This window comes from Rhinolophus hipposideros, assembly GCF_964194185.1.
Source record: "Rhinolophus hipposideros genome assembly, chromosome: 1".
NCBI classification, from domain to species: domain Eukaryota; kingdom Metazoa; phylum Chordata; class Mammalia; order Chiroptera; family Rhinolophidae; genus Rhinolophus; species Rhinolophus hipposideros.
The window spans coordinates 58,962,064-58,987,393 of record NC_138047.1 but is presented as its reverse complement, the minus strand read 5'-3'; the positions used below and the strand labels follow the sequence as shown (position 1 = coordinate 58,987,393).

At 34.8% G+C, this 25,330-nt stretch overlaps 1 protein-coding gene across 1 annotated transcript in view; it reads right to left on the bottom strand.

Annotated features, from left to right (window-relative positions):
- Positions 1-25,330, bottom strand: part of CFAP299 (cilia and flagella associated protein 299) — a 543,118-nt gene that overhangs the window by 55,853 nt on the left and 461,935 nt on the right. The window contains exon 4 of the mRNA XM_081049078.1: positions 12,535-12,677. Within this exon, the coding sequence (XP_080905204.1) occupies positions 12,535-12,677 (143 nt within the window). The remainder of the gene's footprint in view (positions 1-12,534; positions 12,678-25,330) is intronic.

Sequence of the window (25,330 nt, the reverse complement as noted above, 5' to 3'; positions counted from 1 at the left end):
TGGAGAACTCATGAAAAGGTTCTAATGTTATCTCGCAGTTTGAAATCTAGTGAAAATTCTGTCCTACCACCAAAACAAATTTTGGAGGTCAATGGCAAATGTCCAGACTTAGAATGTAATATAATAAGATAATATAAATATAATAGAACAATCTTTTGATAGAATTGCTATGCTATTAATATTCAGTACAAACTCAATATTATTGTGTTATTAAAGAATAAATATCAGCTGTACATAAAAGTAATACACACCCTTTCTCTTTTATTTGAATAGTCTTCCACAATGCTAAAATGTTTTTTTAAGTTAAATATTTTAAGCAAATACTACATTTCTGAAATCTTCCAAAATTGCATTAAAGTTTTCCTTCATAAAACTCTCTCGTTTCATTCAATGTATTCATGTAATAGATATTTAATCAGTCCCTGCCACATGCCAGGCCTTAGGTAGACACCAGCGGTACAAATATTTTAAAAACAGAAACATATTCCCTCACATTTCCACAGTTCCATGGGCGAGGTAACTGATTTAAAGAGGTCACCTGATCACTTTGGGCCCTGTGTTCCCAGAGGTAGAGTCAATGCACTGAAAGTCAGTAGGTAGCTGGTTAGTGAGATAGGGTTATAGGCCTATCACAAGTTGAGGAAGAGTTCTCAGAACCAGCACTGAGAGCCAGCTTTCTCTCAGGCAGCCCTGATATCTTGTGTCGACAGAAGGACGCAGAGGTATCCTCCTGGACCAATGTGTTTTTTTTTTGTTGTTGTTTTAAGGAGGATGCAGTTCGCAGTGGCCCATATGGGGATCGAACCGGCAACCTTAGTGTTACTAGCACTGTGCTCTAACCAACTGAGCTAACCGGTCACCCCATGGACCCGTGGTTCTTAAAGTGTTGTCCCTGGACCAACAGCACCACATGGCTCGGGACTTGGACAGAAATACAAATTCTCAGGCCTCATCTCAACTCTACTAAGTTAAAAACTCTGAGACTGGGGCCCCAAAATCTGGTTCTAACAGGCCGTCAGTTCATTCAGAAACATGCTGACGCCTGAGAACCACAGATTAGACAATTTTATCATAAAACCCAGTGCTTAGAATTATGGGACTGCCATTGAGAAAGCTGATACTTTGATTCCAATAGCCTGTTCTTTTCCCTGCTTCTATCTTTGCTCTCTCCATAGTTTTCACTCAGTTCTGTAGACAGCATGATCATGTAAAAATTTAATTCACATCACATCACTCCACTGCTACGAACTCCCCAGTGGCTTCCCATTTTACTCAGAAAAAAACAAAAACAAAAACAAAACAAAAACTGAAGTCCTTACAATGACCTATGAGGCCAACGATCTGGCTCCTGTTACCTCTCTGACCTTATTACCACACCTGCTTCCTCGGCCACACCGCTGCAGCCACCCTGGCCTCCCCGCTGCTCCTCACACAGACTGCCTCAGGGCCTTCTGGCCCTGGCCTCCGCTTACAAGCCCTCCTGCCTGCTCTCTTCAGGGCTCACTTCCTTCAGTTCTCTGTCAAAGGTCCGCTTAACAGTGCACTGAGGTCATCCATGACCAAATTAATTTAAAATGGCAACCAGAAATCCCCTTTCTCTGCTTAATTTTCTCCATAGCACTTATCTTCCTACAAATATACAGAGGCTGAACTGCTTAACATATATATAAATAGATATAACATACAATATATTAGGTATTATAGTATATAGTATTCATTATATAATACATACATTTGTATATATTTAGAAGATAGATGATAGATAGATAGATAGATAGATAGATAGATAGATAGATAGATAGATGATAGTTTTTTTTGTTGTTTATTTTCTGTCTCCTACTACTGGATTATAAATCCCATGAGAAAAGGCTTCATTATTCTGGTAAATGCTGTGCCCTCAGTTCCCAGAACTTGAACATTGAATACTGAAGGTGTTCAATAACTTTGTGATGAAAGAATGCTCATTGGGCTTTTGTGTTAGTTCTTTGTCAGTCATAGCCCTGAGAACATAGGGCTACAGGTATTTGGCACCCCAAACCTCCAATACCACGGTTGTTCCTGTGTTGAGGGACTCACAGTAAACATGATAACATCATGTTTAACTGATGTAAAGGAAAAGAGGTGGACAAAATTATATGGAATCATATTGGTAAACTCTGTGCAGGAATAAAGAGTTCTGAAAAAGTAGGTCACACTTGAATTGTGTCCTCAGGGAATGGTTCACTGAGTGGAGAATGTCGGTACAGGTACTTCTGGTAGACAGTCATGAAAGAGCATTATTTATTTAGGAAACAGTGAGTAGTTCTTTGTATGTAATTCAATCATTAGGCATGTGGAGAGGTGAGTAGACACAGGAAACAAGACAGGAAAAGTTGATGGGAACTGTTTTTTTCTTCATACTAGAAGATTTTGATTGTTTTGAATCTTAAGAAAAAAATATTAGGTGTTTAAGTAGAATTCTAAGTTACTGAATGCTAATCTCCACTCTTGAAGTTTGAGATGATTTTAATAACAAGGAAGGTAGAATTTCCAGGACAAATAAAAATCAGGATAGGAAGAGAACAGTTAATATATCTTAAGTTCAATTCCAGAATGGTACCACATTTTTCCCATAGGAAGTATTGCAGACAGATACAGATTTAGTCCATGTTTTATTCCCACTCTTCTTTGCATGTTAACTCAGCCATAGTCAAGAGAAAATATCTTAAATAATATGTCATTATAGCAATTAATTAGAAAAAGTGAACTAGTTTTTACTTAACACCTGGGCCAATCTAGTATGGTTTTAAAAATAATATTTTAATAGTGTCATTTTTTTAAAGTAAAGCAAAATAAAGAGACTCCAGTCATGTACAAATAGATAAATACACAGGATGCTGGAATGTTAAAAATATCTGGACTAGGGATTAGGAGATTTAGCACCTAGTCTACTTCTGTTGCAGACCCTTTAGTCTTAATCTTTAGGGTAGATGCATTACTGTTAGAAGTCATTACTCTTCTAATTTGTGAAATTTACATTCAAGCATCCTTAAATTTCTAGACTGCCAGTCATCATTAGATTTCTAGTGTTCTTGAGGTTATGAACATTGGACTTCTGAACAGAATCTACCTGGAATGTATTGACTATATATTCTAAGAATTGGAACGATATTATTTGCTACCCCAGAGAGCAAGACGCGTTCCCTAAAGTATCATGTTACTTCACATTTTTGATTCTGTGGTGGCCACAGATACGGTACCTGCATAAAGATAGTCATGGTGCATCCCTATTTATTTTATTAACCCAAATTAGATGGTCACCATATAGCTGAGACAGGGAAGTTGTAGGAAGGTGGAGACATTTATTTGATGTCTTCAAGTTTCTTCTTGATACATACAACAAAATTAATTTTTAATGGAAATGATGAGTTTGGCATTTTATGGGATGGTGTGGGAAATTAAATGGCAATTACTTTAGGAAAATGGTTTTGAGCAATTTTGGCACATTTATTTGCACATGGGAAGTTGTCTATGATACCTGCTAGCTCTACATTATAACTTTAACTCTATTTAAATTTTGTTATAACAAATACATCCTTTCTTCTAACTTAGAAAATTAGATGAAAAACTCTGAATATCTGGTTAATTTGCTACATATCCTTTCTTAAAGGAACCCTTGTACACTGTTGGTGATATTGTAAATTGGTTCAGATACAATGGAAAACAGTACAGAGGTTCTTAAAAAAAAATTAAGAATAGAATTGCCATATGATCCAGCAAGTCCTCTTCTGGGTATTTGTCTGAAGAATATGAAAACAGTAATTCAAAAAGATACATGGATCCTTATGTTCATTGCAGCATCATTTCCAGCATCCAAGATATGGAAGAAACCCAAGTGTCCATTGATGAATAAATGGATAAAGAAGATGTGGCACTCACACACACACACACACACACACACACATCAACATACTTTAGAGAGTTAAAGAAAATTTGGAAAAATGTTAACAATTGTTTAATCTAAGTTGTAAGTATATTGGTATTTCTGTACTATTCTTTGAGTTTTTCCAAAAAAGTTGGAAAATTGCACAACTTCAATGCCACTGAACAGAACACTTAAAAATTGTTAACATGGTAAATTTCATGTTATGTGTATTTTACCATTTTTTTTTATTTGTTGGAAAAAAATCTTGTGTAAAGAATAATTCTATCTTAACCACAGTAAATGTTGCCAATAAATTAGAGGTTGTCTCAGATCTCTAATTATTCACTTAAGGTTTACCCAGTGACATAATCTTCAGGAAAACACATTCTAGGCAATTAAAAAGACTACCAGGTGATTGTTCTGGGATTCTGACATATTTTAAAGCAATGAGCCAAATAGTGCCTGGATGAAATTCTATCATGGATATAGTGCAGATAGATATTCCAGTAGGAATTCAGTAGGTGCTATTAGTTCTAGTATATTGGATTTTATAGACAGGCAAGAGGAGGTCCATCTGAATACAGCTTTTGGGACCTGCGTCTCCATTCTTGAGGTATCCATGGAAGATAGTACATAATGTTTAGCTTGGGATAAACGGAAACTGAATAAGATAAGTATCGGAAAGTTAAATTTATTTGTCAAAGAATTCCAAGTAAATATTACAAAAATTATGTGAACCACAGTACAGAGGATATGAATAGATTCTAAAAGTATTCTGGGACATAACTGAGGTTCAACAAGTCAGGGCCAATTTTTCCCTAAAGACTTTAAGGCTGAAGCCACAATTAAAGGCCACTTTTAGTTCCGTTAGAGCTCTTTCACACACAAAGCTGTGGGACACTGTAATTCTTACTCATAGTGACTGAAAATAAAAGCCTGGTTAAGTACAAAGGGCTGTTTTCTGTCAAGCTCAATGAAAGGAGGAAGTGGCAAGGGTGGGTACAGGATGGCTGAAATTCCCCAGTCTTAACTATGGACAGCAGGATTGCTTAAAATTCTGAAAAACAATCCCAAATAAGGTCTTGTAAAGTCAGATACACGTGTGCGTGTATATATATATATATATATATATACATATATATATACATACACGCACACGTGTATATGTGTGTGTGTGTGTATATACATATCTCCTGACAATGACTAGAACATGGGTATAAGACCAAAGGGGAAAATGATATCTTTTTATGACAAACTCCTAAAGTAGAATCACATATTGATTAAAAAAAAAAAAGTGGCATTTGGAGTTCCACAGATCTTTATTTGGCTCTAGATTTCTAGTTGTGAGTGCAAATATGTCTGTGTGTAACTTTGGTTAAGCCAATTAACACTTCTATGATACATCTTGTCAAAATGTGTAAAAGATCCCATAAGGCTGTGGTAAAGAGTAAGTGAAATGATGTACATAAATTATTTACAGTGCCTTGTGCAATGGAAGTGTTCAGTTAATTTTTATCACCATGATAATCATCTCAGACTCTGACCTCGTCCAGCTTTGTTAAGCACAGTGGTAATGGAGCAACCTGACAGAGCCTAAGAGATTAAATTAAACCCACCCAGAGTGGTTGAGCAAAGGAAATCGCTGTTGTGCTAATGGTAAATAGGACTTCTAAAATCTAAGACAGTCATTTAGACCAGAAGTCACAAACTCAAATGCCTAGAAGAATTTGAAAGGTACTATAAACGAGTGGCTCAAGGGTGATGGTGCAGCAGCTGGTATGTGTGAGTGGTCACGTCCGTGTTCATCTTGTGAGATCACACTCCATCTCAAGAAGCAGCAGCAATTTAATTTTAGATCATGGTTGGGATGAGAGAATGAAGGCCCATGTGGGAAGACTTTATTAATTTTTGAGAGAATCTGCAAATCCAAAATGTTTATATAACATTTCCTGTTTCTCAAACATTGAAAAAATGTTAAATACATTGTGCAGGCCAAATAAAACATGTCTGCAGCCAGACACTACAAACTGGTGATCTCTAATCTATAGCTTGTTACATCATGCCTATCTAAGATCAGTACTGGTCCTAAAGATTGGGATGGGATTGAACCTCTGGGTTGGGGACACATAGACCAGAACAAATCTCATATATATGTATAATATATATTATATATATATATATATATATATATATATATATATATATATATATATATATATATATATATGAGAGAGAGAGACAAAGGAGAATGTGAGCCATATACTCATATGTCATTTTGAATTTTCTAATAGTGACATTAAAAAAAGTGAAAATAGGTGAATATTTTAATTGTGTATCTAATTTAACCTAACATATCCAACATATTTTTAACATGTAATTAATGTGAATTTCTTAATAAGATATTTTATATTTTCCCTGACGTCTTCAAAATCAGGTGTGTATTTTACACTTATCATACACCCTAACTCAGGGTTAGTCACATTTAAGGTGCCCAATAGCCATATGGGGCTGGTGGCTACCTTACTGGACAGCACAGGTCTAGAGTAAGTTTCTCACACTTAATTAAGCATATCGAAAATTTGGAGATCGTGTTAAAAATGCTAATTCTGATTCACCGCTTGGGATAGAGTTTGAGATGTTTCACTTCTTACAATAATTGCCTTTCTTTATATCAAGAATCATATCAACAATCTCAAGTGATGTCAGAGCTACTGGTTCATGGACCACACTCTGAATACCAAGGAGCTAGGTGTTGTGGGAAGTCTCCCTCAATCAGCATCCTTTTTCACCCAAAGCATTCCCTCCTCTCTCAAATTCAGCAAATATCTGTTGAAGAGACAACTGATATTCTAATAATTAGTCATCATATTTAGATGTGGAATAACATTAATAACTTTAAAATAAGCAATATTTTATATACTACTCGCAGAAACACTGACTCACTCCTTTTTAAAACAAAACAAAACAAAACAAAAAAACTTGGGAACCTACCAATATGTTAACAGATGTTTTCATGAAAATGCACTTTAGCACAGGATACAGGATAAGCACAACTTAAAAATTCTAACTTCAGAGGTTTGGCATATTAAACATTTTAATAAAACAGACAATGAAATTGTGAGGGGAATTTGACAATAATACCTCTCAAAGCTTTAGGATTTATGGGCATTCCTCAGTCAAAGGTATGAATATTTCATGGACTGTCCAAAGATAAACACAAAAAGAACTTTTTATTTCCTCCTCACCATTCTATTTGAGGGATGACTAGAGTTCCACAGGTAGATATATCTTAGATCTTTGTTCAACAATATATATGAATATTTAAGCAGCTAAATGTGGGACAGGATATAACTCAAGGATTCTATATAGTTCAATTTTCTTCAAGATACAAAAGCTTTTAAACACAGGATAGTGTTCTGGAGGTGAGCAGTGAATTGTAATGCCTAAGAACTTGTTTTTACTCATCGTCAGTTTGCAACTGGTTTTCTCTATTTTTTTCCTTTCTCAGATGGTAAGAATAACGCTTGTTGAAACTATTTCATGTAGTTGTTATAGAGAAGTATAAAGGAACTTGGTAAACTTTAACATGTTATTATGTTATTCAAAAGTATGCTGAGAGGAAGGTATTGACTCTTAAACACACGGTCAAGATGGAGTCTGAACTAAAAAGATAATCAAGGACTCAGGGCCCTTTCTACTGTTGCATATTATAGCAGTTGTGGCAGTCTTTTGATATTTATATTTTCCACAGTAAAAATACAATACAGGATTCAAATCAGAGAACTAACGTCCCTTCCTACACAGAAGAAAACAGCATGTCAAAAGGAAAGTAAATAGAAAGAGACCTTATGAAATTTTAAAATCTTTGTTTTAGTTTCAAATTGAACTAAGGTATGGAACTATGTATACCAAAGATATTTTTTCCTTTAAAAACCGTTTTTAAGTCATTTATTGGCATGAAATCTCTTGAATGAAAAATCTGAAGTTTGATTCTGATAGATGGCTTAAACTCATGTGGTGAAAATTATCTAGTGGGATCATTGGAATAGAACTAATTTTGTTTAAAAGGTAAAATATTATCTGCCACTGAGGAGAAAAAAAATCCAAAATGAAAAAACTCTCTAATTGAGAAAATCATAAAATATGATTAAAATATATTAAAGAAGGCATAAATAATTTAAATAAATAAATGGAAGACTTAATATTATAAAGATGTCAGTTAATTGTACATTGGTTATAACTTGAAAGGAATTCCAATCAAAATTATAACTTTTTTGTGGGTGAACTTTACAAGTTGATGCTAAAATTTATATAAAAGAGTAAAGGGCAAAGATAGCACAGATACTCCTGAAGAAGAAAAATAAGGTGAAGAAATTGCCTTTTGTTATATCAAGAATTATTATGAAAATATAACAAATGAGCAAGATTCTGTTATTTCAAGGAGAATCAACAAAACAAAAGAGTGAGCCCAGAAACAAACCAACACATAGAAAACTTAAGTTATGACATAAATGGTGTTGCAGACGTGCAAGAGGAGTTGGTGGACCTTTCAATAAATGTTGCTAGGACAAATTATTAGTCACATGGGAAAACAAAATCAAAAAGTCTACTCTTACCTAACCACCACGTACAATATTAAACTCAGGTAGTTTAAAGATATAAAATAAAAAGCAAAACTATAATAGTCTATAGAACAATATCACTATGACCTTCTGCAAGGTAGGGATTTGTTAAACAAAACATAAAAAATGCAAACCTCAGAGAAAAAGATTAATAAAATGCATTAATCTGACAATATCAAAATGTGTGATTTCTGACCATCAAAAGTCATTGTAAAGGAAGTGAAAAGAGACTTACATATTGGAAGAAGGTAGTTTTCAATACATATAAGAGGCAAAGGATTAATCAATATCCAAAAATAAAAATAAAAATAATTCCTACAATGTATAAGGAAGAATAAATAAAGCCAAGGAAAAGTCTTAATAGACACTTCACAGAAAGGAAATCTGAACAACTAATAAAAGATGCCCAAAATCATTACTAATGATGGAAATGGAAATTAAAACCACAATGAGAGATCATTTATAACTCACTACAGTGGAAATAACAGTTTGTTAATATGATGTGTTGGTGAAGAGGAGGGTTAACTAGAGCACTTATATAGTACTTCTGGGGAGTATAAATTGGTATAAGCATTTTGAAAACAATTGGGTATTATCTGTATAGTCTTGTGTTTTTGGCTTTGCAGTTTTTTCATAAACTGAGGAAAAATAATCAAATATTTTTATTTTGTCTTTCTTCATAAATTGAATTCTATTTCAGGGTAACCAAATAAGTAATGAGGAAAAGTTATTCTCTATGTAAGAATCTAGCTAAAAAATACAGAATGACTAATAGAATTTGAAAATCACTATTATGCAACTTTCAGTAAAAATATTTAGGTAGCCTCCATTATTGTATGCTAAAACCATTGGGTAAAAGTTGATGGGAACTTTATAATGGAGCGATCAGACTCACACCATCTGACCCACTGATGAAGCTCAAAGAGCTTCACATATTAAAAATTTTTACCTAAAAAAAAAAATGACCTTGAATTTCATCAAGCCAGTTGACAGGACAAAGAAGGATAGAAGTGGGTGCAACAAACAATAGCAGGGGAATGATCAGCCACATTTAGAATATGAGACATTTCTTAGGACAAATGACCTGGTTTCTCCAACACATCAACAGCATAAAATATGAAAAGAAAAAGGGCAACTATTGTAAATTAAAAGAATTGTGAAAGATAGAATAAGAAAACAATATTGTTTGGATTTTGATTTGGTTAAACCAACTGTCAAATGATTGCTTCAAGACAATCAATGAAATATGAATAAAGACTAACTAGGTAATCAAAATAAATGATATTAAGGAATTATTTTGTTAGGTATGACAAAGTCATGATGTTTTCTTTTAAAATATTATTAGATAAAGATTCATACTGAAGTGTTAACAGGTGAAATGACATAGCTTGTATATGCTTTCGTATAAACAAAACTGTTAAAGCAATAGAATTTAGTATTTTTAGTAAATTATTAGTTATAGGGGTGGTGATGAAGAGGAAGAGGTCTAGGTTAACATCTGGATTTTGCCTTGGGTTGCACGGGTGGTGCCATTTGCAAAGACACCCCTGTCTCTACAAAAGGCACAGCAGGCTTCAGAGATTAAAATAAGTTTAATTTTGAAAATTAAGCCGTAGGTGCTAATGGGATACCAAGAGGTTCTCTAAAGTGAGCAGCAGGATAAGTCAGAGATAAAGAAGAAAGATCTGTACTGGGATTGTAGTTGTGAAGACAGCTCCACTTCAGAGAAATGATCAAATCACCCAGGGAAATGTATATGGTAAGAAAAGAAGACCAAGGATGAACTCTGGTGGATAGCCACAGGTATGAAATAAACAAGGGAAGAGTTCAATTAGGGATTCTGAAAATAAAAGGTTAGAGTATTTGAATAGTTTTGAGAAGAAAAGATTAATCAGCATGATCAAATAATGTAGAGAAGTTACAAGTAAGATGAGAACTGAAAATAATCCATAGGATTTTGAAATGGGCAGTCACTTGTGATTTTAGCAGGAGTTGTTTCATTTGAATAATGGTGGCAGAGAACTAATTACCATGAGTGAGCGACTACATGAGAAGTGCGAATTGGAGATACGTGTTATTTCGAGAGGAGTTTAGCTGGAAAGTAAAAGAGGTAGGGCGATGGTTGGAGTACAAAGAGGATTTCCTTTCTTTGATATAGAAATAGATTCTGCGTGTTTAGAGGCAAAATAAAGAAGCCAGTCGAGAGGGTCAGTTTGAGAATCTATAATATAAAAAAGAGGAAACAATAGATGAAGTACAGCTTCAGTGGAAAGAGGAATAGAACACATCAAAAACAAGTTGAATAAATTAGCTCTCAACAACACAAGAAGTTCTTTTGTCTCTGAAGCTGGAAAAATGTGAGAGTACATGCATAAAGGAATATTTCACTTAGTAAGAATGATTTTTTTTTCAAAGAAAAACATCCTGTTTCTAAAAGTAGAGGGCAGCCACCTGGGGTGAGACCTACTTTCTTTCAGAAATGTCACCAGAAAAGCCTGACGCACTTTTAAGGCAAATATTCCCTCATGGTTCTTGGGGAAGCCTATGCCTTGCTGTGTGGGAGGCATGTGTACAAGTTTGCAGCAAATTGGTGGGTGGATGGTCAAGATGGCATGGTGGTTGCCCAGACTCCAGAGCAGGCAGACATGCTCTGAATGTAGAAGGCAGTCTCAGAGGCCAATAGAATCAAATTCTGACTGGAAACAATCAGAAGGGCACTCTGAAGGGAGCACTGGTTTACAAGGAAGTCAATTTTGGTTGACAGAGAGACAGACAGGTCAGGTGGTAGTTTCTGTTTAGACCCAACCTTCTCTGTGAAATGTGAGGCAAATCATATATAGAGAGGAGTCAGGGTCAGCAGTTGAGAACAATGGTTTTGAGAGTGGTGAAGCTTTAGACTAGTTTCAGGGAGGATGGTGAAATTAAGAGTTGAGAAAAAGCACAGAAGTGGGTGGTTGAGGGCCACTCCAGCTGAGTTTGGAGACCATAAATTATTAGTAGCAGCCACCCACGCCTTTTTAAAATGTCCTGAAATCTCCCTCAAGCAGTGCTCAGAGGTCCAACTACAGAGTCAGGCTAGAGGTGTCTGGATCAATCCACTTTGGGGGGTTAGCAGGACAGATATAATCAAAGCACAAAAAGACGTGCCATGGGGACTATGGCAAGAGAAGTTAAATGATAGGCCAGCGTCTAGGTTAGATAGGAAAAGGGGTAAGTCCATGCAAGTGGTGATGAGTTAGGGAGTCTTTAGATAATAAGGATGGATAGAAGATGGCAGGGATGTCAGAGGATAGAGTGTTGTTACAAGGGTCAAATAATTAGTTGCATACAGCAGTGGAGAGTTAAAGCAGAATGCTGCTACTGATCAGGTATTCCATAGTAAGTGAAATATAGTAAACTTCTATAAGAAATTTAGCTTGAGAGCTATTTAGAAGGAGGCAGTAGAATGGGATCTATGAATAGATTGACAATGTAGAGTAGTTCCTGTGTGATGGGATCAGGGCTCCAGAGGAAAGGGTAGGTAGGTGTCAATAGTAAAAAAAATGATGAGTCGAAGGAATATCAGAATAGGCCAGTGAGGAGTTCCATGAAGGTAAGCTAGCCAGAGGCCTGCATTTTGGTGGGTGGCCAAAGAAAGTGGGAGGAGAATGTAGTAGATAGACTGCTCTTGTGGCATCTAGACAGACTGAGTCCCAAGTGGTGCAAGAGCCTAATGAGGTTAGCAATTTTTAGGCTCTACTTATCACTTAAAACGAATGTCACTGGGAACTTACTTATCTCAACTCTGAAGAGAGCCCTTCCTCAAGCTGTTAATAGAAAAAAATGTATCTATGTTGATTCCCTGTTTTAAAATTTATCTATTTTTTATTCAAACCACTACTACCACATTCCTACTACATTAGCATTAACATTCTAGGCACAGTGTAGAACATAACATAAAAATCCTTTATCCCTCCCTCTGAGGAGCTTGTTCTCTTAACAAAAGTGTGAGAAATATGTACAATTTACCTCAAATCTGTGGGTTTTGGAAGAAGTCTTCTTTTTCCATTAAAGTAAACTTCAAAATCTTCAGTCTTTAGCCTATGGGCATAGTCAATGTATCCTGACACCTCCTGCCCATGAGAATTTCTGTCACGAATAAAGATCACGGACTGGTACAACAAAAAATAGAGAATGAAGAGAGTAAATGAATAAAAGTAATTTGAGTAAATTGTATATGCTAATCCAAGCTACAGTTATTGAGTGTTACATGTGCCAGATCCTATCCTGTTTTATGTTTCAACCTTACAATGATTCTATGAGGTAGGGACTACTATTTCCTCCTGATGAAGAGATTTGTGAAAAGTTAACTGAGCATGGAAAAAATGTACATTTACAGTAGTTTTATATAACAATATAAATAATAACTCTTAGAGGTCAGGTATTGTTTTAAGTGTTTGTAATACATAATTTATTTACTTCTCTCCCCAATCCTATTGTCTTCTCTTTGTCATCATTTTCAGATTAAAAACAACAACAACAAAACACAAAAACCTAAGGAACAGACAGGGTGAGTACCTCATTCACCTCAAGTACCTCAAAGTCTTATAGCTAGTAAATGGAAACACTCAGATTAAAAACCAGGCTCATGGGTTTGTCCTTCTAATCCCTACATTCTTTTTTTTTTTTAATTTGAACTCCTATGTATTTTCTGTTATAGAGATATAAATTGGGTACCTTTTTCTCAGTACCATAAGAGTAAACAAACAAACAAACAAACAAAACGTTTCTATGAAATTGAAATCTCTTTACAAATTAAAATTGCTTTACAAAATTAATTCCATAGGTCAAAATTATACAGGAAGTACATAGTTCTCATTGATAGTAATTCCTTCACAAATGTCATTGAACACACGTTACATGTCAGACACTGTGATAGGTGCCAAGGATACAGTGATAAATAAGACAGTAGAGGTCCTAATCTCTCAGAACTTATGTTCTGGTGATGGAAGGCAGACAATAGACATGAAAAGAAAAAAAAAATACTTCCAGTGAGTGGTAAGTGTCATAAAGCACATAAGGAAGAAGGTTGTCTAGAGGGTTGTTGAAGATGAAGGCTACTTTTGGTAATTAGAAAAGACCTTGAGGAGTTCACACTTAAGCAAAGACTGAAAGGATGAGAAGAAGTAAACCATGTAAAGGTCTAGAATAGGAGCCTATCAGGCAAAGGGAACAGCTGGTACTAAGGCCCTAAAGTGGACAGAAGGTAACACAAATGGATGAGTTACAGTCTTTTCCCTATCAAGCTAATAGACATCGATCTCAAGTTCTAGGAGGAAAAAAAGAAAAAAAACAAAAAACAAAAAAACCTACTGTAATTGGAAAAGCTCTTAATGTATTTATTTCTAAATCTAGATCAAAGGCAGAATCTGTGAACAACCATCCTTTTCCTCTTAGCAACTACTGGATGTTACTTATTGGGACTTTGTGTAGTCAATACAGGAAACACTGATATGGGTTACCTTAGATAATAGAGCTTCCAAAAAGGTGAAGTCAGAGAACTCAAAGAATTATTTTCCTTGCTGACCTGAGAAAACACATTACTAACAATATCTGAATAGAAAAATGGAAGAACAGACATACTATTTAGAATTAGTTGTTATTCTGTTGATAAGCATCATCTTCTTGCTTTCTCTGGTTGTTTGGCATCAGGTAATGAGAGTACTGTGCCGAGAAAGACTCTGAGACATGTTTTTGCCTTAAGTGTTATGATGGATTAGTAATATTTCCCAAAGATATGGCTGGAGGAACGAGCATTCATTGTTATTCCTGTACTCAACCTTATATAGATTCAATCCTAGTCCTCCTCATTTCCCCCACATAACTTTACATAGATTGCTCTATAATTTTAGTCACTTATTTAATTTTAGTCACTTATTTTTTAGCTTTTATAGCACAAATTCTAAATGGATAGTAAGTCAAAGAGACTTCTTGAGATGCTTACACTACTAAACCAAGAGCTAGCATTGTTGTCCCTTCCCTGCTCAAACAAGACTATAAGCTATAGCTATCAATACTTCATATGGAGTCCTAAAGGTGTTTGGAAGCTTTATTCCATTAAGGCTGCACCTGATGTTGTGAGGCAAGTCATGCAAGGATAGAGAAAGGGGAAAAAAAAGGTCCAACATAAGTCCTCTACTTTTAAAAACATAAGTCCTCTACTTTTAAAATGGAACTCAACAGAAAAAAATAAAAATCTCCTCTCTCTCTCTCTCTCTCTCTCTCTTCCTGACTCTCTCTCTTTCCCCTTTTAAATGAAAGATGAGCCAGCCTTATTTTTCCAGCAGAATAGCCTATCAGACATTGTGACTGACCTTCCTGCTGAAAACAAATAAAAAGTCTGGATATAATCTAAAAAGCAACTTGTACAGGCATTTATGCTTTGGCAAGAAAATGAAGAGCACTCAGAGTCCAAAACCTAAGGGAAAGCAGAAACCCAGAAAGGAAAGCAGAGTCCTAAAGCCATCTTTGTCCTGTAGGCATTTTCCAACCCAGGGGAATTTAAGCAAGGGTTTTAAGACCTTGTGCGGTGGGGGTGGCAGGAAACAGAATCCAGCCCACAGGTAGAGAGACTAACAGGACTTACTGCCTCCACATATAGTTGAGAAATCATAAATGATGACCAAATATCTTTGATGTGTCCAGAGAAAAGAAGATTCTTTCCATAGTTACACATCCACATCTTTCTAGTGAGCAAAACACAGAAATGTTTAGACCAAAAATAGGAGAGATTTAGTTAATAACAGACTCTTACTCAAAGAAATTCTGCATGATGTACTTCAGGTAAAAGAAAGTGATTCCAGCTGCAAAGTCTGAGATAAAGAATAGAATGGCAATCAAATAAATTAGTAAATACAATATTGAACTGTATAAAATAATAATAATTTCTTTTGTAATAAAAATGAACAGTATGTCTAAAGTTTATTCAATAAATATGTGTTTGGAGGCAGTGATCAGAGTTAGTGTGGGAATGTCTTTTTTTAGAATGAGGGCAGCTATCAATATACGAGTATTATATAATTTTAGAATTTGATAAATATGCATGTATAAATCTAGGATTACCATCAACAAATAGGAAATAGTATATATGACCTTTAAAATATTGGAGGGAAAAAATAAAATGAAAAAGTGATCAATTAGTAAAACAAAAGGCAAAAAAAAAGAAAAAATATGGAAGAGCAGCACAAATAAATTACACTAAAATGTAATGATAATGTTATGAACTGAATTGTATTCTCCCAGAATCCACATGTTGAAACCCTGACGCCCCCACTACTTCAGAGAATACACTTAGAACTTAGACTAAGGGTCTTTAAAGAGGTAATTAAGTTAAAATGAGTCAATTAGTGTAGTCCCTAATCCAATCTGACATTCTAAGAACAGGAAATTTGGACACACAGAGAGATATTAGGGAGTTATGTGCACAGGGGAAAAAAGATGTGAGGACACAGTAAGAAGGGGCCATCTGCAAGCCAAGGAGAAAGGCTTCAGAACAAACCAAATCTGCTGACACCTTGATTTATCTTGGACTTCTAGCCTTGAGAACTGTGAGAAAATACATTTCTGTTATTTAAGACACCCAGTCTGTGGCATTTTGTTATGGCAGCCCTAGCAAACCAACACAGATAGTAATGAATTGAAATAATTCAGTAATTACAATAAATGTAAATGACCAAATGTTTAAGTTAAAGGGCAATGGTTATTACAGTGGATACAAAAATTATGATACAAAACGTAAGGTTGAAAGTTAAATGATCAAAGACTATATATATGTAAAAAAAGCTGTATAGTATATTAACATTAATCAAAATGGATTTTAAGGCAAAGCATTACTAGAGATGAAGAGTAACTAGATATTGATAAAAGATTCAATTCACAGAAAGATATAACAATTGCAACTTTTGACCATATAGCCTTAAAATATGTAAAGCAAAAATTGATAGAGGTATAAGGATAGACGAGTCATCATCACTGTGGTAAATTTACTTTCTCATCAAGTTCTAGATCAAATAGAATAAACACTTAAATGCTATAGAATTAATATAGATTTAAAGAATTAAAAACACAAAGTTGAATGCTCAGTTTTCACGTTATTCAAATATCTAAACATGTTCACTTTTCAATGTTCTTGTGGGAAAACGTTCTTGTGGTGATGGAAAGAGAACTGACTCTAGGTGGTGAACATACAATGCAATATATAGATGATGTATTACAGAATTGTATCCTTGAAATCTATGTAATTTTACTAATCATTGTCCCCCCAATAAATTTTAATTAAAAAAAATTAAAGACTTTTCACAAACACACACACACACACACACTCTCTCTCTCAAGAATAAACTCTTTCTTTTGCCTTGCATGAAACCGCTCAGTTCACTTTCAGATACTGTCAGGGCCTTACTTTCTGCCCCATATACTCAATTTGTAAGGAACATGCAAATACTCTTTCTTTCTCAATGGGAATTCTACTGATCATCGTATCTATGATTTCTTTTATTTTCAAAAGAAACAAAATGGCTAATTAAAATTTCTACAGTTTTAAAACTAGAGAAGATAATCACAAGGAGCTGCTTTCACACAAATCTATACAGAGCAAATGAAAATGACTTCGCTCATGTCTTTCCAAGTATGGCTACATATGTGTAAAAGTATATTTTAAAAGTCTTTTTAGTGAAGTAAGAAGAATATTTGCTATAATGAAAAATCTTCCAAATGAACAACATGCTTCATGAGATTAGTTTTAAAAAATTGATTAGAATTACTGACGCATAGTAACTGGTGATAAATTGTCAAGAAATTAAAACTCAACATTTAATTTTAGAAGTACCTCATTGTAAAAGCACAGTGTAGGCTTAGGAGAAAAAAATAATGAGACAGAAGAGGTGAGAGGTCGTTGTAAAGCACTCGCCAGCTGGTCAAAATCTTCCTGACTCTTATGTAATTTTTGTTATACAAATTGTCCAAGATTTAGAATGAAGTTAACTAATACTTTTGACTTATCAACTTCATGTATTCATTTATAAAATATCTATTTTCCTCCAAAGTGAATAGTAGTTACTCCTACTAATAATTCAACTAGCCATCATTTATTAAGCCGCTATGTCCTGAGCAAACCATTAGATTTATTTACATTCATTATCTTATGTTTCTCAGAAATGGATAATGGCTAGACAGCATTATTTGCCTCATTTTATAAATGCAGGAACTCAAAGCATTGAGAGTGTGAGTAACCCCCTCAAGGACAAGCAACTTGAGAGTGGGGCACCCACACTCATGCCCAGACCCTTCCATGAAGACCCTGTCTATTACCACCACACAATGTCCATACAGCCCTGGGTCCAAATGCTGGCCCTGCCACCTGCTTCGTTTGTGATGCTGATAAGTTAATTGCCCTTTTTAAGATTTAGTTTCCTCTATTATAAAATGGGCATCACAACTGCCTCTCAGGGTTCCTGTGTGAATTAAATAATACTATTTTTGCTAAGCAACTAACAATGCCTGGCACATGGTAGACACTCAGTAAATATTATCTATTACTTAAAACTTTTTTATTATTACCATTACTATTGTATTTATACAGTGTTAAGAGTTTTATCAGTTCCTTAGAGATAAGGAAACGGAATAATCGTATCAAAATTCCATTGCTTAGGTGTGTATACTTATGTTTAGGTTGCAGTACATAGTATTTATTCCTTTGTTAAGTTTAGTCATTCTCAGTTGAAACTTTGGATGTATTTTGAAGTGAAAATTCAAACAATTCTTCCAAGTATTATACAGGATGGACCTAATTGACAAGAAAGTCATGATTCTGGCATCCAGAATGTGCAGAATATATTAGGACAGCGTTTTGAAGAATTATATTTATTTCAGCCTGATTGTTACATATTTTAATAATTGAAAGCTTTCTTATTTGGAGCCCTCCACTGTTTCTAAAGGAATTGGAAAATGTTAGAAATAATTGTTTCAAGTTTCTCTAATAACTTTCTTTTTCTTTAACTATAACAGCTTCACTGAGGTATAGTTTATATAACATTATTCACCCCAAAGTTTTAAGTGTGATTTTTAGTAAGTTTGCAGAGCAGTGCAGCACAATCCAGTTTTAGAATATTTTCGTCACCCTGAAAAGATCCCTTGTGCCCATTTGATTCATTCCTATTCCCATCCCCAGCTCCAAGTAACCACTAATCTACTTTTTGTCTCTATAGAGTTGCCTTTTCTGGATTTTTCATATAAATGGAATCATACAATACATGGTCTTTTTCATTTTAATAACATTTTTTATCGCAGTAAATTTCCCAAAAGACGCATGAAAACCATACTTTATGTATTTAAGGGGTCTTTTAAATGATGATGTTATGTTTGCAAAAGGAAAACTGCCAAAATAGTCATTGTTCTTAGATAAGGCCCTTTAATCCTCTCTAGACAAGTCAAGGTATAACCAACACAAGTATTTCAGTAAATCAAAAGCTATTCATTTGAAACTCTGAACATCGATCTATGTTTATTTGCAACCTAAGCATAAAACACTAGTTTTTGTTTAAGTATGAACAACAACAACAACAACAAACCCCCACAAGAACAAGTTATTGATAAATATCAAGATACAAGTATTCCTGATACCGAAACAGGGGTTCGGCCGCCAAGGAGTATGTGAAATCTGAGATTTTTACTGAGATCGTCTGTGACCTCAAGTGTGAGACCAATGTCAGTTGAAAAGACTTATGGAACGCTTACTTAGGTCCTCATTACTTCTCATGTGTTGGTAAAAGATAAATTAAAGTACAATTTAGACCATTAATATATCATTTCAATCTTTGGCTGCTTCTCTTTTCCCAGAAGTGGATTAAAATACAAAATCATAAACTTGTTAGGAGTTGACTACATGTGTTGCCTGATTTTTCTTGCCAAACATTAACGAGGAGACATAAACCTGATACATCAAAATGGGATTTTTTTCAACAGTGAAAAAACACTTAAAAAAAAAAAAAAGGCGTACTAAGCAGTATGTCACTGCACTGAAACTGAAACAACCATTTCAGGGAATGAGAGCTGTCAAACAAGCTAAGTTCTTGTCCTCTGAGACTGTCAGCATGCTCCTCGATGGAGACAAATAAAGCAAGAATTCTTATCTCCTAGAGTTGTAAAACTCTGCAGTGCTTTTATGAATCGGTAATTTTAGGGAGTTTTTATTTTATTTCAGTAGAGAAATCATTTTGCAAATGGAGTCTAAATTCTGACAAACAATTGTTCTCTAACATTTCAAAGGTCTGTCAGTATAAATTTCTCTGAAACAAGTTATTTTCTGAAGTTTTTTTATACTGATAATTATGTTTAAAATTCTGTCTTCTCTTACTCAACTGCATTTCGACACATAAATTTTCCCTACTCACAGAATTCTGAGCATTACGTTTAAGACAAATATGACAATTATTTTTGTCTTTCCCATTGGAGGCCTAGGCTCAGAAACAACACTTTTACTTCCACATCCTGTTGGCCAAAGCAAGTCACAGACCAGCCCAAATTCAAGGTAATTCAAGGTGGGGAAAGTGACTTCTCTTAATGGGAGGAGCAAAGCGTCACTGCAAAGGGGCAAGGAAAAAGACAAAGTGCAGAACTGGGGCCATTTTTGCAATCTGTAGTTATTTACCATAAAGAACTAAGAGTTTTGCATGTAGCTGGTTCACATGTTCATTTTGCAATGGTTGGAGATGTGATTTCTGAGGGGAATCATTGACTTTATTTTTTTCTCTCTCACTTTATATGCGATGGCACATTTGAAATGGCTTTTTTTGCATTACCAGTGAGGTTAAGAATAATTTAGAAATATCTGGTCTCACTGTAAATACCCAAAATATTCTGGAACCTTTAGCAAATAAAAATAATGTTAAAAGTATATATAAACTCTACATACTGGAAAGGAGAAAAAACTAACATATTTGTATACAAATTGATAATATATTTAGAAAATCTAAAACAGCTAAGTGAAAAACTTCTAAAACAGCTCAATAAGTTGATCCAATACAAAATATCTATGTAAAAAATAATAGCTTGTCTTTACATTAGCAATACCTATTAGCTGTTGTGCATGCATTCTTCATTTGCATTATTTTTTTTTTAATGATAACATTCCTCCAAATATTTTTTGTAAAAAACTTTTCTAAAGCAATATTTAAAAACTAAAAAAGAGACTAAATTGCTGAAGGAAAGTTATTACTATAAATGTACTGAAATTCTAAGTAAATACCAATGGGGTATTTTCGATTACTTAAAATTTTACCTTGAAGAATAAATGGTTAATGTCTCTTAAGATAATTTTGAAAAGGAGAAATAAACAACAGAACTTGCACTATTAGATGGAAGGTAAAAATAATTAAATCTATGTCATTGGTACAGTAATAGATAATGGAAAGTAATAACTTCAGAAACACACCCATCCACACAAATGTACATGCCCATAGTATATATATTTTTCTATCGAGTTATATTTTCTCAATTTTCTGCAATGAATATCTACTCTTTCTTTAACTACACAATCCCCAAATCTTGTCTTTAAGCATACCAGTCTATGACATCCATCTCCTATTTTCTTAGCTCACAAACGCTGGAAGCCTTAACTCAACAACCCTTTCAGATCTTTGGAGCTGCTCGTCCATTAAACCATCACATGTCGCTGTTCATATAACTTGCTTTATATATACGCTTTCCTCTTTATCCAGCTTTGATTCCATAGTGAAGCATCACAATTGCTCACTTGCTTACTACCCCTTCAAATTCCTTGCACACATCCTGCTGTTACACTCATTGAAAAAGTTCCAACACTGTTTCAGCCCAACTTTCCTTTTATTCTGTTTTTGCATAGCGACAACCAAGTTTGATTAGAGTAAAAGAAAACTATGATGATTATTAATATTAATAACCATAAGCTCAATTGGATTCATAGTTCTTGCATAATAATTGTATATGATATGCTCTTCCTCTCTCCTACACTCTCAGTTTTTTTCATATCTTCTCTCCTCCAACTTTAACAATACCTGTCTCACACTCAATGATTTCTCTCTGAAAATAGAAGCAGTCAGATCAGGACCACCTCACTTTCCTCCCATTAAATCTTCCTGTGCATCTTCATGTGAACCAATGTTCTTCCTTCTATCCTATTTATAAGAGCTGGAACACCCAGGCTTCTCAAGGCCAACCTCTTCTTGTACCACATTTCCTCTCTTGTTACTGTTGAATCATTGATTGTTTTTGCTTTGTTTTTTACTTTCTGTAAGATCATCACTATTGACATATAAACATGGTATAATAGCTGCTGTTTGAAAAAGAAGCAGCTAGTTATAGTTTCAAGTTTCTGCTGCTCTTTATAATCCTCATGATCTCTTTAGCCATTACAGTCTTTTTCCTGGACCACTCTGCTAAATAGACGTCTCTCGTGTCTACTATTCCATCTTGCCAAATCCCATGGTGAATTCTCATTTTTTATTTTATTTTACTTGAACTTCCTGCAGCACTTGACATAATTGTTCACCTTCCTCTTTCTTGAGTTTTTGTTTGTTTGTTTGTTTTTGTTTATTTTTCATCTGGCTTTAGTGACATCACATATTGCCAAGATTTTCTTCTGCTTCACCAATCTTTACTGGCTTCTCTCTTCTTTCTGATATGAGGTTTTGGAGTTCTTCAAGGCTAAATCCTCATCTTTTCTTTATCTATATTCACTTACCATGTATCTTATTTAGTTTCATGGCTTTAAGTATCAGTTTTTACTCCTTCATGAACTTCAGACTCGTGTGGATAGTTTTTCTCAAAACCTTTGGCTCTGTCCTTGAGGTTTCCCTTGATCTTCAACATTGTATGTGTTATAGTCTACTGCATCATTCTAACTGGATGTAATCCAGGCATCTTAGTTTGCAAAACTGTATCATCGTTCTATAAATCCACTTTTAATTATGCTTCCTGCAACAGCAAATAGCTTTACTGTCAAAGTGTAGAAGCTTCTGTATTAACTTTGATTTTTCTTTCATTTCCCATATCTAATCAATCACCAAATCCTCTTGATTTTACCTTTAAGATCTATCTCAAACCATGCTTTTCATTTTTATGACCATTGCCAACATCTTACTTCAAATCTCATCATTTCTCTGCTGATCTATCATAATTACTCTCCCTGACACCATTCACTCCAGCCATCTGCAAAAGTGTCACAGAATTTCCTCTCTGAAACAGAAATCTGAATATGTTTCTCCTTGTTTTATTAGCTAGTTGGTGTTCTGAAGTGCAACATCTTTGGTATTCTAGACTGCCCAAACTCTGATGCCAAACTGCCATTCCAGAGCCACTCTTACCTCCCCCTTTTAGGTGACCCCTTTTGTGCAATATATTTATGTTTAAGTTCATATTTACAATTTATTTGTATTCAATAATGTATTCATATATCTTTTAAGACTCAAATACTATCTTCAATGCATATCAAGAAATATAGTTTTCCCTTCATTCCTCCCTAATCATGATACTTGTTTCTCAGAAGAACCTCATTTGACTCTTTTAGCTGTTTCTAAATAACATTAATACTGATATTTCTTAATTTTTTAACTTTTAACTTCAAAAAATTGCTTTAACTTTTCTTCTCTCCCCCCAGTAGAGCAAAATCATAGTTTTAGGTTAAGTGATCATACAGTGTTTACAATTTTAGTACCATTTAAACATTAGCCACAGCTGAGCCATTGAATCAGCAAGGTCAAAGTATTTATACCCTCAGATATGAAATCACTTCCTTTCTCCAACAATTCTTCATTTTTTAAGAGGTTAATTGCCTTGACTTTCCACTCCCCTCAGTTTTCTATGTACCTATCACTAACCCACTCCAAAAATTCCAATAGAATTACCAGTATTCCTATCTTCTCCGTGCATTCATAATCTTCTGGTTTTTATTTTTCTTGGAGACATACCCTCAGGAGAACACAGTCTTCTTTCACCTGTACTTGATTATTTCTAGGCTTCCACCAGAACTATTTTGGGGAATTTTCTACAGCATCATCTTGGGAATTTTCTGTTTCTCATTTGAATTCCCATAACAGTTTTTAAACTATTTCTATTTTTGCACTTACTACTTTATATTGTAGTGTTTGAGGTCATTGCAGGCTATCTTTATCTAACATTGTATCTTTATTTTCCCTCCTGGCTCTTGGTTCAAGGCAGGTGTGTAACCAATATGGTTTTGGAATTTAGGTGATTAAACAAAGTCCAACAAGATAATCTTCCATGGTGCTATTTATTTAATCATGCTTCACAGAAAATGTCACCATGTCATGGAAAAATAGTGCTAAATGTTAACTTTTAATGAGTGCTTATGTGCCAAGATTTCCTCTCATTTAATTCTAACACACATTCCATAATGTAGGTACCATTATTAATCTTGTTTTATAGATAAGAAAACTACTGTAAGAAGAGGGGCAAGGCCTGGGCTCATATGGTTCGTGTGTCAGTCAGAATTCCAACAGAAAACAATGACAACAGTTGTTTATTTACACAGGGATTAATGGATGGCATGTAGGATCACCACGAGGAACATGGCATGAAGGCAGGGATAATGGTATTGAAATGGACAACATCCTAGCCACCAGCCTCCCCATTCATCCCCCAAGTGGGAGAGTTTATCAGAACGCAAAAAAGAAGAGAGAAATATATAGATTTAGAACATCCTGGAGAAGAAGAACGACCTTATATCAAAGGACATAGACAGTTGTAGGTAATCCCACAGAAGAAGGGATGAGGAAATAAATACCTTCCTGCTGGAGTCTCAGGTTGGACATATCTAACTAAGGCCAGAGACCTGATATCATGCATGTACTCCCACAGGAGCAGCCTCCTTAAGTAGAGAGTAGGGTGGAGAAGAAAGGAAAAGAATCTGAAACAGCAAAACAAAGGTACTAGGAATAGTTGGTGACTGTGCTGTCATTTGTACCCAAGCATTTGGCTGTAAAGCCTCTGCTCTTAATACTATACAATGCATGTGGGGTGACAGGCAAGAAGGGAGGTTCTGTTTTTGGTTCAGATTCCAAAAACAAAGTGACTCTTAGGAACAAAGGGATTTTTATTTTCTGTCTACCATCAACATTAGTAGGACATCCATCTTGCAGGGAAAATATAATTGATTAGGAGAATAAGAGATAATCTAGGAACCTAACAGAAAAATGACATCGCACAGACATTCTCATTAGCAGGAGAATAGGCACTCAGAACTTTGTAGAGTTATGGTTCGGATCAAAGGCTTTGGCCACCAGCAAAGACGGAAAAAATCAGAAATAAGAGAGGCTGAAGAATGTAGTCATGCCAGTGGGATAACTGCACCCTGAGACACACTGTAGAGGATGTGACCAAACTAGAATAGAGTTTCATCAATTGATAAGACTAAATATGGGTTAGAAATACTTCCTTAGTGATTAGAAACACAGGCTTTACAATTCATTGAATCTGAATATTGTTCTGAATATTGTTCATTATAGACTGGATTCTATCAACATCAAAAAATCCTTTCATTGTCTCCATACAATTCTGAATTAAAAAAAAAAACACCTCATCTATATCTTTTAATATAGGTTTTGGAGTATATATAGGAGCAAATCATATTATACTTTAGAAGGGCTCATTCAAATATACTTAATGAGATATTACTGTGTACTGGGTGCTGTCCTAGGTGCTAGAGATCTTACGGTAAACAAACTAGGATCCTGACCTCATGGAGTTCACAGTCTAGTGAAGAAGACAGACA